The sequence below is a fragment of the Asparagus officinalis genome, chromosome 5 (genome assembly GCF_001876935.1).
Source record: "Asparagus officinalis chromosome 5, Aspof.V1, whole genome shotgun sequence".
Classification (NCBI taxonomy): Eukaryota; Viridiplantae; Streptophyta; class Magnoliopsida; order Asparagales; family Asparagaceae; genus Asparagus; species Asparagus officinalis.
Genome location: NC_033798.1, coordinates 4,777,757 through 4,797,156, shown reverse-complemented (window position 1 = coordinate 4,797,156; position 19,400 = coordinate 4,777,757). Strand labels below are relative to the sequence as shown.

The 19,400-nt window shown below is 39.6% G+C and overlaps 1 protein-coding gene across 1 annotated transcript; it reads right to left on the bottom strand.

Moving 5' to 3' along the window:
- Positions 630-1,787, bottom strand: LOC109840180. The gene is made up of 2 exons (XM_020408722.1): positions 1,559-1,787; positions 630-971 (listed from the first exon to the last, which is right to left on the bottom strand). The coding sequence occupies exons 1-2, from the start codon at positions 1,644-1,646 to the stop codon at positions 850-852; spliced, it is 210 nt and encodes a 69-aa protein (XP_020264311.1). The 5' UTR covers positions 1,647-1,787; the 3' UTR covers positions 630-849.

The window sequence follows — 19,400 nt, the reverse complement described above, 5'->3', positions numbered from 1 at the left end:
ATTTGCCATTGTAAGAGAATCAAGACTTAAGGTTTCCAGCGGCAAAACCAGCTCTAATACTTTTCAGGCATTTAGCCCTACCTATGATGGAAATCCCTGATTGAGCCAGTCATTAAAAATTTATTTGTTATAAGAAAAATATCTTTTCTTTCTATTTATTTTTCTAAGCGAATAATGAGGGTAAAATTTGTGTTCCCTCTTTGGTAAAATCTTGCATTCCATTGAGGTTTGAGAATTCATTGCATGTGATTCTTTTTGTTTACTATACAACAATTACAATGAAGTCTTTAATCCAAAATTTTAGAACCCTTATACAAGTCCTGTTTTTTTTTACTGGGTTCTGTTAAATTAATCAGTACCATATATCTAATTTCTTGATTACATATAACCAAGTTTTCTTAGGGTGGTCTCCGGCCGGTCCTCTTTTTTCCGATTTACTATAATGAAAATTATCACTTTCTTAATCTCTTCTTTTTTTTTGTTTATGTTTTAGAGTATTATTGCTATATTTGCATGATCATGAAGGATGGTAAACAAACGTACGTAATTAACGTCTGTTGAATAATTCTACCTCGAGACCCTAGATTAATTTTTATACGTCGTTCTATTCATAACCAACGAACCTCCTGTTGGTTGATTGTGGAACATAATTAATTAACCCAGCTCTAAATTGCACATTAAATTACAACTAAAAAATCTCACCATAGATTATAAGTATCCATGGGGATTACATTGAAGCAACGTACATGTCAACTGATCACAATCATGAGAACACCAATACTCTCCTTTCTATTACACGTACCATCAAATCCATTCTTGTACCTAATGACTTGGTTCGTCGAACCCCGTTCATGAGCTTGAGTTGCGGTCCATGGACTTGGACTTGTCTAGGATGGACCACATCACTTGAACATCTTCATAAGTGCAAGCCATCACCTCCCCTTGGAGCTTCATTCCATTGAGGTCATGCCCTGCAAAACTTAATTGCTTAAGTTAATATTGGTCCTAATGTTAAGTCATTAGTGTCCCTTTACGATATTATTCGATATATACAAATTAGAACTTTCTAAAATATTCCTTAAAACCATATATATAGAATGTCTTAATTAACTAAGGAAAATAGATTCAAAATATACATAAAGTAGACGGGGGAAAAGGAGAGTGCTGAGACCAAAGATCAGAAAATGAAAGAAAAAAGACTAAATTTAGATTTCTAAATTAAGGTGTCGTATTGCTTCTAAATGGGCGTCTGATTCAGTGCATGGCAACATTGTCATCTTTGAGTTTATTCTGGAAGTCTTTCTCATTATGTTAATTGAAAAGATTAGAAGCTACATTTCAGGATATTATTGTACAATAAGAACACTAGCCCCAACAAGTACTTACAGATTATAATAAAATTTTCTGCATTACAGCTGACATCTCTCCTAGTAACTTTTTTTTACATTACTTTTGAAAGATAAACGTACAGATGATGAAGCTAGAAAAGGAAAATTAAGGCGATAATTAATATGAAAACATAAATAAATAAAATATTTCCAAATTAGAAAATATATACCTGGTTGAGGCTTCTTGTCTCTTGGTGGGTTGAAGATGGTGCCAACTTTTTTGAAGGGGGTGGTGATGGTGCGAACCCAAGAACCCATGAGCAAATAGAACTCAAAACTTTCTTGGTATATGTTTTTATTTTTCAATTAGTTGAATCCATGCATTCATCTCCTAGGGGAGTATATATAGAATGTGAAGGAGTTGGTGAATAAATGAGAAGAGATATAGGAGGAGGCAAGATCCGTGAGATGAGGCTCCCTATAACAGTACAAGTTGGAAGCTCACATGCACCAAAATTATTCACAAGTGATATCCAACACACAAAAATGCTCTCTGCCTCCCTGTTGCCCTCATGCCTTGTAACAAAATATGTGTATTATAGACAAGAAGCATAATAATAATATTTTTTCTTGTTAATTTGGGTCATAATGTTATAGTCTATTGGCCAAACTGTGGCTATTACAGGCTCAATAGCATATTAATGTATGTTGTTTGATTTTGTTGGGACTGTAAAATGAATTGACAATTCAATTATATGCATGGGATCGAGTCGATAGTCCCTAGATAATCCACTGCTATTGCTATAGAGAAGTGGTATTTTGTGGTCTCATATGATATCACCATTTATAGCATTTAGATAGAGCTAGCCCTGATATTTTGTTGTCTCTGTTCCTATCACAACTTTCGAGTTTTACTAAATAGTGATGTTCTTTGACATAGTACTATTAAAGTAAAACAAGTTGAAATATTTTTTTATATATACTTCTATTTAAAATGGATTATAAAATAAAATATTAATTCGTGAGTCTAGATTTCAGCCTATTAAAAAAACACTCGACTCTCACAATGACAGAGAGTAAGAAAATTAAGGAGAGCAAAGTGGATTAAAATTTCTACGTCTTGCATGGATATAAGCTGAAAACTATGATATGTAGAGATAAAGAGTTCCTTTGATGTCAAGATAGATACATGTTATAAAAATTAAAAATAAAAAGTGAAGACTTTATGCTAAGATACTGATTTTTGGAATCATAAGTTTTCTCGAAATCAATGAACGTAAAGTCGACTCTTGGCAAGCTTGCTTACGTTTATCTCTAGATTATCCTACAATTAACGTTCAAGACATGGGAGTTGGAGGCTCATTAATTAATGTTTAGAAGATGCTTTTCGTCATTGAACTTTGTTTATCCTCAAATGATTGAGATTAACTTAATGTTCGTACTTCAAGAAAGAAAGGATTTCCCACGTGAGATGTTTGTGAATTTGAGAAGGATTTCGTGCAACTTGGAGCTACTCAAGTACTAAACCAACCACACAAGTTAGGTGTGAAGCCTAAAAAGGCTGTAGTAACTATTGTATTAATTAAGGACTTTATCTGATCTCTTGTTATTTTGTTCAAATTTAAAAGAAATTATGAGAATTTTATGAGTCAAAAAATTTAAAAAAAAATAAAGATATTCAAAGCTTCCATAGTGTTGATTCCTTGTTGCCATTTTCTATCGTAAAAGTTTTCTTTAAGATCAGTTGGCAACTCTCCCCCACACCAGTTTCGACATATATAAACTAATTTAATTTGGAGTAGATGGAGATGGACTAAAACAAAACCAGTTTAATTAAGGGGAAAATTAACCTTAACCGATTTTAAGTCATTGTTTTTTCCCCCCTCCAAACTACGACGAGAACTTAAACTAATTAGAGTTGCCAGACAGGCTCTTAGTAATAATATTGATTTCATTGATTTTCTCTGCAGGCCGGTAAATTCGCTCTAAAACTCCTTCGCTCAGCTCTCATCTTTTATGTATTTACGACAAAGGGGAAGTGCTTCTCAAATTGATGTATTTGCCGGCCCTTATCATTTCATTTTAACCAAATTAAATAAGAAGAAGCAGGAATAAAAAAAATCATAAAAAGAAGGGAAACACCAGAAAATGATTTTTGTCATATGTAGTAGACACCTAAATGATCTTCATATTCCTAAATTAGTGCCTGTTATGCTGTTTTAAATAACACCTGCATTTTTTTAAAACCCCAAACTCTACAAACTTTTTCTTAATAACTGTTGAAAATGGGTGTAGACTCATACCTGTCAGCGGCGAACTCGAGATCGACGGCGAGGTCCAGCTCAGGCGAGCTCGCGACTGATTGCATGTGAGCTTGAAGAAGACCCGCAGGCGAGCTTCACTCAGGCGAGGATGGAGCAGACGAGGTCGAGACCCTCTGCAGGCGAGGTTGAAGCTACAGGCGGGGTTTGGCGACCTACAGGCGAGCTTAGAGTTGGGGCGAAGGCGAGGTTCGGTTGGCGAATCACAAGCGAGCTTTGAGCAGGCGAACTCGAGCGTTTTGAGGACCTCGCCTGCTACGGAGAGAAATCTCGTCTGCGCGTTGGGTTGGATCCAGCTGGATCCCACTCGTTTTTGGCCATAGGGTTTCCCTATTTAAGGGAAACTATGTGCACGAGAAATTGTGGAGAATCTCGAGCGAATTCTGAGATCAGAGCTCGGCGGCGGCCTTGAGAGCGTTTCTCCCCAGCGATTCTTCGAACACGAGATTTGCTGTTGAAAATCTCGGTCATTTATTTGTGAAGTCCTGTAGCGATTTATTAGAGAGAGAGGAGACTTTCCAAGTTGGAAAATCTCAAGTCCTTATTTGAACAACAGAGAGTTTTCTATTGGTTCTTCTATTGAGAGATCTCAAGTTGAGATCTACTCTTAAACAAGCTTTGTAATCTTCTTTAATATAAAGAAAATTATTGTGTGGCTCCTGAGGACGTAGGCAAATTGCCGAACCTCGTTAAAACTCAGTGTTCTCTGTTCTTGCTATTTTTAATTTGTTGTGATTTTTTTCTATTGCTTAACACAAGATCCGATAGGCCAAATTCCATAGAGGGTTCATATTTGACAGGTGGTCGAATAGCTAAGGAGCAACTGTACTAACGTTTAGTAGCTTGAATTCCCAATAACGGGTATCAGAACGTATCTGATTTCCTAACAATTGGTATCAGAGCCATTGTTCAGATCTGTGTGTATAAGAAATGACAGAAGAAGACAAATCTTAAATTGAGAAGTTTGACGGATCATACTTCGCCTACTGGAAATCACAGATGAAGGGCTATCTGTACCAGAAGGACCTTTACCATCCGTTGATGGGTAAAGCTAAAGGAAAGAAGAAAGAGGAATCTGACGAGGACTGTGAAATATTGGATCGAAAAGCCCTGGGGCAGGTCCGATTAGCCCTCGTAAAATCTGTAGCACACAATATATTAAAGGAGAAGACGATGGTGGGGCTTATGGAAGCGCTTGCAACGATGTACGAGTAACCGTCAACTGCAAATAAGGTACATCTCGTCAAAATGCTATTCAACCTCAAGATGGCAGAAGGATGTTCCTTCACGATGTATCTTAGCGAGTTCAACATGATTGTTGATCAACTCATCTCAGTCGACATCACGTTTGATGACGAAGTGCATACCCTACTGATACTATCATAGTTGTCGGATAGTTGGGCGGGTTGTGTGACCGCAATCAGCAACTCGATGGGGAAGGAGAAGTTGAAGCTAAATGAGGTGGTAGCTATGATCCTATCCGAGGAGGTTAGAAGAAAATCGAATGAATCAGAAGGTTCAGATTCAGCCCTAAGACTCGAGCAGAGAGGTAGAAGATATAATAGGGGGATCCAAAATAGGAATTGATCAAAGTCGAAGAAGAAGAGGTCGAACTCGAAGGTAAGACCTATCAAAGAAAAATGTTAGAACTGCGGCCAAGAGGGTCACATGTCTTCTATTTGTAAAGCATCAAAGAAGGACAAAAATGAGCAGGAGGCTCATATTGTGCAAGATGCATTGATTCTCGCTATGGATAGCGATTCTGATTCATGAGTCATTGATTCGAGAGCCTCTTTCCACGCTACTGCTAATAGAAGGCTATTTTAGAACTATGTAGCAGGGGACTTTGGGAAAGTATACTTGGAGGATAATGAACCCTGTAGTGTCATTTGAAGAGGCGATGTGCAAATACAGTTGAAGGGTTCCAAGTGGTCTCTGAAGAATGTCAGACACGTACTGAAGTTGAAGAGGAATCTTATTTCGGTTGGTCAGCTTGGAGCAGAAGGTTATGTTACAACATTCACTAGAGATTCATGAAAAATCTCTAATAGTACAATGGTGGTTGCCCGTGGCAACAAGACCGGTACCCTCTACCTAACTTCACATGCGAGTGACACCCTCGCAATTGTAGCCGACAAGGAGAGTGCAGATTTGTAGCACAGTAGGCTGGAATACATGAGTGAGAAGGGTATGAAGATTCTACACTCAGAAGGAAAGCTAACAGGCATTGATTCGGTGGAAGTTGGTGTTTGTGAAGACTGCATCTTCAGGAAGCAGAAGAGAGTTAGTTTTCTGAACGGTGGAAGACCACCTAAAGCTCACAAGGTAGAACTTGTTCATACAGATGTATGGGGTCCAGCTAGCGTGTCTTCTCTTGGCGGAGAATGAGACAGATCTGAAAGTAAAGTGTCTGAGATCAGACAATGGTGAAGAATATGAACTGGAGAATGAGACAGAGGTGTTCAACATCTTCAAGAAGTGAAAAGCCATGGTCTACATGTAGGTCTACCAAAAACTTTTTGGGTGAACGCGGTGCATACAGCAGCGTACTTGATAAATCACGGGCCATCAGTTTTATTGAACTTTGAGATTCTTGAAGAGGTTTGGAGTGGTAAGAAAGTTAATCTCTCACACTTGAGAGTCTTTGGTTGTGTGGAATATATCCATATCAGTGTTCATGTTAGGGACAAGCTCGAAGCTAAGTCACTGAAGTGTACATTCATTGGGTACGGCATTGATGAGTTTGGGTATCGTCTTTGGGATGAGAAGAACAGGAAGATCATCAGGAGCTGAGACGTCATATTCAATGAGGAAATGATGTACAAGGACAGGGACAATGTCAAAGTTGGCCAAAGTAGTGGGAGCAGCACTACGGATGTGGGTGCATCCGAGTATATGGATTTGGAGGAACTTTCAGATAGGGAAGACGATGTCAATTCTGACCGAAGAATAGAGGAGACTCCAGGTGCAGAACCGACTACCCAGGGCGATGAGCCTAGGAGGTCATCCAGGGTATCCAAACCGAATCACAGGTATCTCTCGTCACTAGACTACCTACTTTTGATAGATAGCGGAGAACCAGAATGCTATGAGGAGGCTATGCAAGTGAGCGAATCTCAGTAGTTGGAGCATGCAATGCAAGAAGAGATGGATTCTCTCCACTCGAACGAGAAGAGATGAGAGTTAGCTCAGCTACCTGCACAGAAGAATGCCTTATATAACAAGTGGATTTATCGGGTCAAGCAGGAGAGTGATGAAAGGAAGAGATACAAGGCCAGATTAGTCGTGAAGGGATTCCAACAGCGAGAAGGATTGGATTATACAGAGATATTTTTTTCCCGTTGTGAAGCTCACAACTATCAGGGTGGTGTTGAGCTTGGTAGCTGCTGAAAATCTCTACATTGAGCAGTTAGATGTGAAGATTGCATTTCTGCATGGTGACTTGAATGAAGAAATCTATATGAAGCAATATGTTGGCTTCATTGAGGAAGGAAAGGAAGAGATGGTGTGTAGGCTAAAGAAGAGCTTATACAGATTGAAACAAGCTCCACGACAGTGGTATAAGAAGTTTGATAACTTCATGCAGAGTAATAGCTATGACAGATGCAACTCAGATCATTGCTGCTACTTCAAGAGGTTTGAGTCCAGCTATATCGTGTTATTGTTGTACGTTAATGACATGTTAGTCACAGGACCGTGTTTATAGAAGATAAACAAGCTGAAGAAGCAGTTAGCAAAGGAGTTTGCCATGAAGGATCTGGGTACAGTGAAGCAGATTCTTAGGATGCGGATCAGTCGGGATGCGGCTGAGGGGATGTTGAAGTTGAGTCAGTCCGAATACAATGAGAAAGTACTTCAGAGATTCAACATGCAGAATGCTAAGGTCGTTAGCACACCCCTTGGAAGCCAGTTCAAGTTATCTGGTAAGCAATCGTCCAAGACTGATGCAGAGAAGGAGCACATGAGGAAGGTTCCCTATTCATCAGCCATTGGTAGTCTGATGTACACAATGGTTTGCACGAGGTCGGATATTGTCCATGCAGTGGGAGTTGTGAGCAGGTTTGCAAGCAACCTAGGGAAGCAACATTGGGAGGCCGTGAAGTGGATATTACGATATCTGAGAGGAACTACGAATATGTCATTGTATTTCGAGAGAAAGGAGTTGGTACTATAAGGAAATGTGGATGCGGACTTCGTCGGTGATCATGATACGAGGCGAGCACCACGAGGTATGTTTATACCTTAGGGTCGACAGCAATGAGCTGGGTCTCACATTTGCAGAAGATTGTAATATTATCCACAACTAAGGCAGAGTATGTCACAATGACCGATGCGAGCAAGGAGATGCTTTGATTAACCGGGTGCTTGGAAGAGTTGGGTCTGAAGCGGGGGAATGAAGTTCTTTATTGTGATAGCCAGAGTGCTATACACCTTGCCAAAAACCCAGTATTTCATGCCAAAATGAAGCACATCGAGTTACGTTACCACTTCATACACTCGATGATTAAGGACGGGAAGTTACAGTTGGAGAAGATTTTGGGGAGCCAAAATCCTAAAGATATGTTGACTAAGGCAGGCACCATTCAGAAACTAGACTTGTACGTAACTTCAGTTGGCCTTCATATGTAGGAGATGAGGGAGGAGCCACATGATGAGAAGATACTTGTTAAGAGAGCCTGCTGACGACGGTTTGATCTCCAAGTGGGGGATTATTAAAAATAGGTGTAGACCCATACCTGTCAGCGGCGAACTCAAGATCGACGGCAAGGTCCAGTTCAGGAGAGCTCACGGCTGATTGTATGTGAGCTCGAAGAAGACCAGCAGGCGAGCTTCACACAGGCGAGGATGGAGCAGGCGAGGTCGAGACCCTCTGCAGGCGAGGTTGAAGCTGCAGGCAGGGTTTGGCGACCTAAAGGCGAGCTTGGAGTTGGGGGGAAGGCGGGGTTCGGTTGGCGAATCACAGGCGAGATTTGAGCAAGCGAGCTTTGAGCAGATGAACCCGAGCGTTTTGAGGACCTCGCCTGCTGCGGAGAGAAAGGTCACCTGCGCGTTGGGTTGGATCCAGCTGGATCCCACTCGTTTTTGGCCCTAGGGTTTCCCTATTTAAGGAAAACCATGTGCACGAGAAATTGTGGAGAATCTCGAGTGAATTCTGAGATCAAAGCTCGGCGACGACCTTGGGAGCGTTTCTCCCCAGCGATTCTTCAAACACGAGATTTGATGTTGAAAATCTCGGTCATTTATTTGTGAAGTTCTGTAGCGATTTATTAGAGAGAGAGAGAGAGGAGACTTTCCAAGTTGGAAAATCTCAAGCCCTTATTTGAACAACAGAGAGTTTTCTGTTGGTTCTTCTCTTGAGAGATCTCAAGTTGAGATCTGCTCTTATACAAGCTTTGTAATCTTTTTTAATATAAAGAAAATTATTTGTGTGGCTCCCGAGGACGTAGGCAAATTGCCGAACCTCGTTAAAACTCGGTGTTCTCTGTTCTTGCTATTTTTGATTTGTTGTGATTTCTTTTTTTCATTGCTTAACACAAGATCCGGTAGGCCAAATTCCGTAGAGGGTTCATATTTGACAGGTGGTCGAATAGCTAAGGAGCAGTTGTACCAACGTTTGGTAGCTTGAATCCCCAACAACAGGTATCAGAACGTATCTGATTTCCAAACAATAACATCCCTATTCCGAACATTACATGCATGGAGATTTTGGGGTCTAACATGACAAAAATCTAAAAGTTAAACACAAGTCCTAAGCATTATTGAATAACACAATCATCGTATATATATAATAAACAACACTTATAAGTACGTCACTAGAACGAAAACCATGGTGCACTAATTGTATTCAGCCTTCATCTTCTGATGAAATACGTTAATGAAGTCCTTGGCTTTCCGATCAATATCTTGCTCAGCATACCAATGCCGGCCTCGGTCCTCGTCGCTCGGCCAAACTTTCCTCGGCATACTGGTGTCTCCTCCGGCCGCTTCAACCGTAGAGCTCCTCTTCTTGGCACCAAAGAAAGAGAAGAATGATGATCCTTTTCCAGCCATCTTTCAAAATATTTTACCCTCTTGTGTTTCTTTAATGATCAGGAAAAACTTTGTGTTTGCTTGTAGGTTGCATGAGTACGATTTGGCTATTTTATAGAGACAAAAGATTGAGTAATTTGATGAACGTCCGTGTCTGGTTACTTTTTGACTGTGGACCAAGGCCTTGGCGATGTGGCCAAACTTGCAACTTCACTTGACTAGGAAATTACTACAAGATGTCTTGCTTTCAGTACCAGTATAATCTTAATGGAGAATATTCTTACTTTTTTCACATATTATTAATTAAGGCCGCAAAAGGTATAGTCGCTAATGTCGGTTTTGATTTGTTGGACCAAGTCAATATAGTAGTTTGTTTTAAGAATAAATGAAAATGAGGTTATGTAATCTTATACATGTTATTATTTTAAAAAAAAAGGAAAATGTAGACTATTATTTTCCTTTTTTAAATGATCAAATATGTAAGAACAATATTTCCTCTCTCATATATATCGTTTCCAAATGTTTTGAATTACTTATAAACTCGCACCACGAGATCACATCTTGCTGCTCTTCTACTCAAATATAGGGGTGTTATGACTTATAATAACATTTTTTTAGATTAATGAGAGAGCGAAAATGTCGAGACTCAATTAATGTGTACCTAATTAAATGACTATAATTGATGTGAAATCATTATCTACTAATGTGCTCTAAATGTTAATTCAAAATCTTCTATTGTTATAGATATGGATTTTGAAATTGATTCGGGAAGCTTCGTTTTTTAAATTTCCTCACTGTTTCAAAATTTATTATTTCAAAAGAGCTTGCTCTTTTTGTCAATGATTGCTGAAGATTCCTTCTTCTCAATTGGTATTATACCTAATCTAAGACCTGCATGTTATAGTTAAAATAAGCACGTTAAAAATATAAACAGTATCATTTAAGTATCCCATGTACGTAACTTTAGTCTCTTTCTTGATCTTATTTGTAAAGCTAATGATTCTAAATAAGACTAGTATTTTTGACTGAGCTCTTGTTGGTCCTCGTCTAAAGCTTGTCAAAAAAGACTTCATTTTCTCCATAAATCTTTCAATATGTTCTCCTTTTAACTACTAATTCAGTTTAATGTCTGGTCATGTAACGGGAGAAGGAATCACTCTTTTTAGGTATATAATCCTAACTCTATATATATAATTAATTATACCACACGAACCTATGAAGTTTGCTAAATATCATTCAAATCATGCAATATCTTATGTTAGGTGAAGCCTCTGAGTTTCTACTCAAGTTATATTTTCAATTGTGGACGTGCGTTGTGGCCTAACACAAGAGACTTGAAGACTCTAGTGATTAGGGTAGGATGAATATACTTTTTTTTTTTGGGTCAATGAATTTAATTTTTATTCATCAGCCAAGTGAAGAAGTTTTGTACATCAAAAACCAAGTTCTAGCTTAACCTGGTAAACAACAACAGACATTACATCCTCTCTAAAATTTCTTTCATATATATAGGTATGTTATCATTCAGTCCATCACCTTATTCCAAACATCAGCTGAGTATTGGCATTCAAAGAATAAATGCATGTAGTTTCCAACTAATTAGAACACATAACACATTGGTTAGTTTCTAACATTCTTAGTCGACACAGTCTTTCCTGGGTGAGGAGCCTGGAGTGATTAACTAACCAAAGGATGAATGAGTACTTAGGATAATTCAATCGCCCCTAGGTAGTATCCGCCCAGTCTGCTGAGGTGTTAGGCTGAGACAGAGCAATATATATCAAAGTCATCTGAATTTTACCATTGACACAGCAGCCATCCAAAGTGTTCATCATGTTTTCAGTATTGCCAAATTTAGTTGTCATCATACTTCTAACTTTGAGGAGTTGTTTCCACATCCAAGAGTCACTCTCCCTGTGCTGAACTTGCCAAATATTTGAGTGTTGTAGATAGTGACCATGTATCCATTTGATCCAGAGCAAGTCCTTCTTCTGATGGATCATCCAAAGGAGTTTTACAACTGCCGCATTATTCTATGTCTTGACCGAAAAGAGACCTAAACCTCCTTGTTTCTTCCCCAAGCAAACTGTATGCCAGGAGATTAAATGGATTTTTTGATCACATAGGAAAGATGATCAAAGCATGTCAAATTTTTCAAACACTTTAATCGGCAATATGTAGCTACTAACCCAAAAGGTTTGAATCCAAAGTATAACAGATTTGATCAGTTGGATTCTCCCCGCATAGGATAATTTTCTATTTTGCTGCCAACTATGGAATTGATCAGCAATTTTGCTGATTAGATAAGAGCATTCAAGATGAGATATCTTCCTTGTCGTTAATGGCAACCCAAATATTTCATTGGCAAAGTCCCCTCCGTAAAGCCCAGGAATGTGCAAATCTGAACTCTTAAGTTGTCTTCAACTCCACTCATATAGATTGAGCACTTGCCAAGGTTATCTTCCAAGCCCGAGACCTGGCAAAACTCTTGCAAGCATGCATCATTGAACTTAAATCAACCTTTTCAAACAATAACAAATCATCAGCAAAAATCAGGTGTGTTATCTTCAGCCTAGAACACTTCGGATGGAACTTAAACAATCTGTCATCTTTAAGTGAGGATAACCTCCTTGACAAGTATGCCTAATACAAATAGATAGGGAGATAATGGATCTCACTGTCTCAACCCCCTTGCTCCACGGAAGTAGCCATGTAGCACACCATTTAGAGATAAAGAAAATTTTGGAGTGGTGGTACACTCCCAAATCCAACCAATCATAATTTTAGGAAAACCCATGCCCTCTAGCATAGATTTGATGAAGTCCCAATTTATTGTATCAAATACCTTTCTAAGATCCACATTAATGATAGCTCTAGGCGAATTATGCTTCCTTCCATAGTGCTTGATTAGTTCATGGGCTAAAAGGAAATTGCTTGAGATAAGTCTCCCCCTTTGATAAAAGCACTTTGAGCATCATTAATCAAAAAACCCATGATTTTTTGAATCCTATTTGCAATGACCGTTGTAATAATTTTGTAAATTACGTTGCAGCATGTTATAGGCCTGAAGTTTGAAGCTGAATTTGAACTGAGGATTTTTGGCACCAAAGTAATAGAAGTTGTATTCAAGGTACCTATAGGAGCTTACCTGAAGTAAAAAAAACTCCTCAACATCCATAAACAAGTCTTCTTTGATGACATTCCAAGCAGACTTGAAGAAGGAATCACTAAATCTATCCGGACCTGGAGCTTTTCCATCAGGCATTGTAAATACTACTTGTCTAATCTCCTCCCTAGTAACAGGCTTACCCAACTCACAACAATGAATAGAAGAGAGAACTGGCCCTTGTGAGATAACCTCTGGGTTAGGTGTTGTTGTAGAACCTGTGGATCCAAGCAGATTTGTATAGTATTCAACAAACTTAGAGATGATTCCTTGTTGGTCTGTGATCCTGGTACCATTTTTAGAATGTATAGACATCACTCTATTATGGTGTCTCTTATTTTTCATAACATAATGGAAGTATTGAGTGCTTTTGTCCCCATGCAATCCCCAGCTGATGTTGGCTTTTTGTCTGTAAAAGGAGTTTTCACAATCCAGTAAATTTGTGTATTTTCGGATGCTTTCTTTTTCCTTAGAGATCAGATCTGAGTTGAACAAGTCAGAGCTAAGATGAGATTGCACTTCATACAACTCAAATTTAGCTCTAGAAACTTGCTCATGAATGTTCATGAAGTGCCTCTTGTTCAGATCTTTGAGTACAGGTTTAAGGTTTTGGAGCTTGGTGTGTAGCTTGTACATGTTGTAACCTTATACATGTTGATCCCATACTGAGCTGACTACTGACAGGAAATCTGGGTGCTTAGCCCACATAGCAAAAAATTTAAATGGCCTCTTGCCTTCAATTTTTTTATCACTTATTGTTAGTAGACCTGGAGAGTGATCAGAGCAAAGACGCATCAAGTATTTTGTCTGACTTGATGTATATTGGAAAATCCAATCTTCATTCACTAGCATTCTATCTGATCTGCTCCAGATTCTTGTATGTACATCCTGCTTGTTACTCTAAGTGAAAAAGCACCATGTAGGATGAATATTGTTGTGCGCAGCGGAAATTTCGGCAGAGTTTCTGGTGCACAATAAGAGAGAAAGATCGATAAGAATTCTTGTTTCTCAAAGGGAACAAGAATCTGAAAGCCTAATATCCCATCAAAGTGGGATATTTGCTCTTCCTCTCGTCAGCTCTAGGACTGCGCGTCGAGGGATCCTAAAACTATTACAATGGCCACAAACTCAAACAATCAATTTTACGTGGTTCGGCAAACTGCCTACGTCCACGGGGCAAGGAGGAGGATCTACTATTAGAGAGAAAATACAATAGGTTTACAATCTCACAAAATAAACCCTCAAACTAACTCTCTAATCTCTCACAAAAACTCTCTCGAAAGGATGCACAAAACCCAAAAATAGGCCTCTGCCTTTTCTTTTGCACAGCCGCACAGTCCTCTTCTATTTTTCTTGCTTTGTTTTTTTTTTTTCTGCCGAAAAAATCCACTAAGCCGAAAAATCTCTCCTTGCACTGTAGCCGCAAAAGACACCAAGCCGAGAAAACTCCTTTGCACGTCCTCCTTCCGCACCCAATAACCCTAAGGGATTAATAGGTATATATAGGTGATCAATAGGTGATCAATCGGGTGGGCCTTGCTGCACTTCACGCGGAAACAAAATTCCCACAACCAATCACGTGGTCCCCCCCACGTGCTCACAATTCTCCACCTCGGCAAAGTTTTCTCAAAACTGAGCCGACACCGACCAAACCAAATGTCTCACTTGTTGTGTCCAGTACACCATGAAACAATTCACGACAACAGACTCAATCCATAACAAGTCGAGAACCCAAATGAGAATGCAAACACTCTCCAAATGTCAGTATCAACTCACCAAATCGATCTCACCCCCATCAAATAATCCAACCCGGCTGCATCATAAAGACTGCCTACGTATCCTCTTGCCCAAGGAATCAAGCCGAACGTAGTTCACCCAAATGGCCTCCAAAGGCCTCAATCCAATAGAAGAGTTCACAATCCTTCTCCAATATCATCAACTCTGCGGCTGATAGCACCTCCAATGGCCTCAAACACCTCCACCTGAGGTGAACCAATGACCATATCCAAGCTACATTTATCAGCTACACTCGAATCAAAACCCAACTCATCATCTGCATCCGAATCCAAATGACTTCCACGCTGTGTCACCTCAGCTGGAATCCCAACCAATGCAGAATGACCTGGAGTATGTGGGAAAATCCCCACCCAATATGGAGTAGCATCAATCTCCACCCGCTGCGATACCTCTAAGGTCTGTCCAAAACTCTCCACCTGCTGAGAGTCAATTGACTTCCTCATCGAAGCCTCAACCAAAGTGACACTACCAGACCTATCTTCTAATGGAGTTTTACCTCCAATCACAGCAGTTGACAACTCTTTAATAGGATAACCCAAATATGTCGAAGCCTCAGTCCAGAACTTCTTCTGCAAACCATTGCTCGACCACAAACACCGATCCTCCTCCAGCAAGGCACGGTTCTCCAAATTTGTCACCCTATCTAGCTGCCCCAAGATTTCCTTTCCAACGAAGTGTCTCGAAATGCCGTGAGCTCGGCTCCAACACAGAAACAGGTCCATCTTGTACCTCCCACCAGAATGGAGTACCTTCACCTTTCTGTCTATTACACACTTCTTCAATCTGTTGGATACTACTAGGACTTTCTCCAAAGGGGATTTGGTTGCAACCCAAACACGCCTAGAACAGCCACCAACAAAGGAAACCAAACGCCTATTACCTCCCAATGATGCCCCCTTGGAAGGCCCCCAAACATCCACGTGAACTCCTCCAGAACGACCCTTAGCACGGTGAATAGAGGTGCCACACTTCACCTCGGTCTTCTTGCTCACATCAACATGTTCACTGGACTTCAAACTGCAGGTCTTTGCACCCTCTTTCAATCTATGCGAGGAATCAATACTGGAATGGCCAAGCCCCAAATGCCGCAGTCTAGTCGAATCAACAGAAGTCGTCAGCTCTCCACCTGCCACTATACCTCCAGTCAAGTAATACAGGTTATTTCTCCTGACGCCCTTCATCAAAATACGAGAGTCTCTCGCAATCTCGAGAACCATGTCCTCAACACGAACCTTCAGACCCTCTCCAACCAAAGCTCCAATCGAGATCAAGTTCTTCCTCAAAGAAGGAACATATCTCACATCGTTTAACTCTCTAACAGTCCCGTCAAACATCTTTATGCGAATTCTTCCTATCCCAAGGATCTGGCATGCACGGTTATCAGCCATGTACACCACACCACTATCCACCAGCTTCTCAAAACTGGAGAACCATTCCCTTCTAGGGCACACATGATAGGTCGCACCACTATCCAACATCCATTCAGATTCCTCCGAATAGCTATCTGTAGGACTGATAGAAAGCGAATAAATAGAAGAGTCAGAATTATTACCATCCGATACGATGTTTGCTTCTGATGATGGCTGCTTTCCTTTTCCCTTCTGCTTATTCTTTATCCATTCGTCGAGCTTTGGGCAGTCTTTCTTCCAATGACCAGTCTCCTTGCACCAAGCACACTGATCTTTTCCTACTCTAGACTGTGACTTCCAATTCTTTCGGTTTGGACCCTTCCCTCTTGCGACCAACGTCTCCGCTACCGGCTCAACCGAAGCCTCCTTATCCTTCTTTCGAAGCTGATAATTCACAAGTGCAGCAGTGACCTCACTATACGAAAGTGATGCCTTCCCATTAATCAGAGTAAGAACGAAGGTCTCATATTCCTCGTCGGGCAAGGAACTCAACAACAGCAACGCCTTGTCCTCATCTTCAATCTTGACATCCACATTCGCCAAATCCGCAAGAAGCTTTGTGTAGTGGTTCATGTGATCTCTAATGGAGGTTCCCTTCTTCAACTGGAAACGATAAAGTCTCCTCTTCAAATGCAAGCGATTTTCCACACTCTTGGTCAAATACTTGCTTTCGAGAATCTCCCAAATCTTCTTCGCAGAAGTCTCATTCATCACATCATATTTTAGATCTTGAGTCAAACAAGACCTAATCACACCACACGCCGTTCGATTCATCTTCTTCCAAACCTTCTCTTTAATCTCATCTGGCTTGCCATCTAACTCCAAGGTATCCTCCAAATTCTGCGCGTTCAGCGCATCCAAAACCTCGCATCTCCATAATCCAAAGTTGTTTGTGCCATTAAATTTTTCCACATCTATCTTCATAGAATGGATATTCAGACTTTGAATGGTCTTCGCGCCAGAAGCACCGCCCTCGACACCCGAAGCACCTTCTTTCCCCGACATTTTACGCACCAACGAACAAAGAATAGATTCAAAACTAAAAAGATAGAGTCTTTACCAAAAGATCCCACCTTTATCACCAACGAAGTCCTAAACGGGCCTCCAAATTGATCTACTCCTCTAACCAAACCCTAGATCTGGAATCTGAGCTCTGATACCACTTGTTGTGCGCAGCGGAAATTTCGGCAGAGTTTCTGGTGCACAATAAGAGAGAAAGATCGATAAGAATTCTTGTTTCTCAAAGGGAACAAGAATCTGAAAGCCTAATATCCCATCAAAGTGGGATATTTGCTCTTCCTCTCGTCAGCTCTAGGACTGCGCGTCGAGGGATCCTAAAACTATTACAATGGCCACAAACTCAAACAATCAATTTTACGTGGTTCGGCAAACTGCCTACGTCCACGGGGCAAGGAGGAGGATCTACTATTAGAGAGAAAATACAATAGGTTTACAATCTCACAAAATAAACCCTCAAACTAACTCTCTAATCTCTCACAAAAACTCTCTCGAAAGGATGCACAAAACCCAAAAATAGGCCTCTGCCTTTTCTTTTGCACAGCCGCACAGTCCTCTTCTATTTTTCTTGCTTTGTTTTTTTTTTTTCTGCCGAAAAAATCCACTAAGCCGAAAAATCTCTCCTGCACTGTAGCCGCAAAAAGACACCAAGCCGAGAAAACTCCTTTGCACGTCCTCCTTCCGCACCCAATAACCCTAAGGGATTAATAGGTATATATAGGTGATCAATAGGTGATCAATCGGGTGGGCCTTGCTGCACTTCACGCGGAAACAAAATTCCCACAACCAATCACGTGGTCCCCCCCACGTGCTCACAAATATTTGGTCTAAGGCTTCTATGATCTTTTCCTAGATGTTAGCGGATTAACCAATATATATTTCTCTGCCCTTTTACACGAAGGTTATAGTATAAGTCAAGAACATGTGATTTTTCAATATTCAATTCCTTTATTTTACCATTATAAATCATGTGTCGGTATCACCAATACAAGATTTACTAATATATTAAATATGCCATGTTCTCTTTATTCTGGTTTTAATCTTGATTTCATGGTACAAATACCCTTTTGCATGTAAAATGGGTTTAAAATTGGTTTAATTGTAGATAGGCCCTTTTGTTATATATCAACCAATTGTGGATATAAACTTCCCTTTAGCGCTATTATCCGCCCAAAAAAATATTTAAAAAAAACATGTCAAATTTTCGCCTAATAGAAGTTGCCTAAGCTTCACCGCAATAATAAGTAATGATTTGCCCATGCTTAGAATCTGCAATAAAAAAGGACTAATTAACATTAATAATCACATTTTACATGCATTTTTAGAGGTCAAAACCAAAAGTAGCTGAAGGAATTAATGCCTTCGCGTTGCAGTACGTGATATACACTATGCTTAATTTGCTTAACAACAAAAGTTGATGGGGAAAGCAAAACACATCAAATTCTTATTCTAGTTAGATATTACTTTTTTAGAGGAAAAAGGTACACCGAACTTATATCAAGGAATGCAAAATTAATGTCTATTCTGAACTTGAGGCGTGGAAATGACCATATTTAGACTAGATAGTGCAAACTACACTTACCTCGAATTTAAAAGTTTTTTTATTAGTAATAATAGAAATCCTACAAACTATGGGGGAAATAGTCAAAATTACATTATATGTATTATAATATCTACGTATTTCCTGATACATACAAAATAACTATATCATGATAATTGATTGTGTGCTATCGAAAGTGGACACTCTTTTAGAATATTATTAATGAAATGAACCAATATCACTAGATAATATATCGTATATTATTCTCCCACTCGTGCAAAGACACTCGGGGTATGGGGATTAGAATGATGCCGTTGATACTGTGTCTTTGATTTCTTATATAACTTTTAGGGGAATTAGGTAAGGTTAGATGTCTATCATGATCATGAGATTGGGTCTCATCATGATAAAGAGTTTTTTATCGTATTCTAATTAGGAAGTTAGTTTAAGAACAAAGTTTTTGGTTTTCATGTATGTAGTCTTCTATTGTTGGAGGAAAAAAACCAATGAGTAGGAGAGAGTCAATATTCTTGGAATTTAGATTAGCAGAGGGTGCAAACCGGATTCAAGAATAGTGTGTGAGAGGACATTGTTTCGTAGTTTTTATCCGTACAAAAAATTACAATGTTGGGAAAGGATTTCGCAGTCTTCATCTTTTCAAAAAATTATAAAAAGTTGGCTTTGGAGAGAATATTAGAGTTTATTATATATGCGAGATTGAGATATTGATAAAAGACAGTTTAGTGCTTCCTCTTGTAGGTGCTTCACGATACGTAATGGATTTTCTCGTAT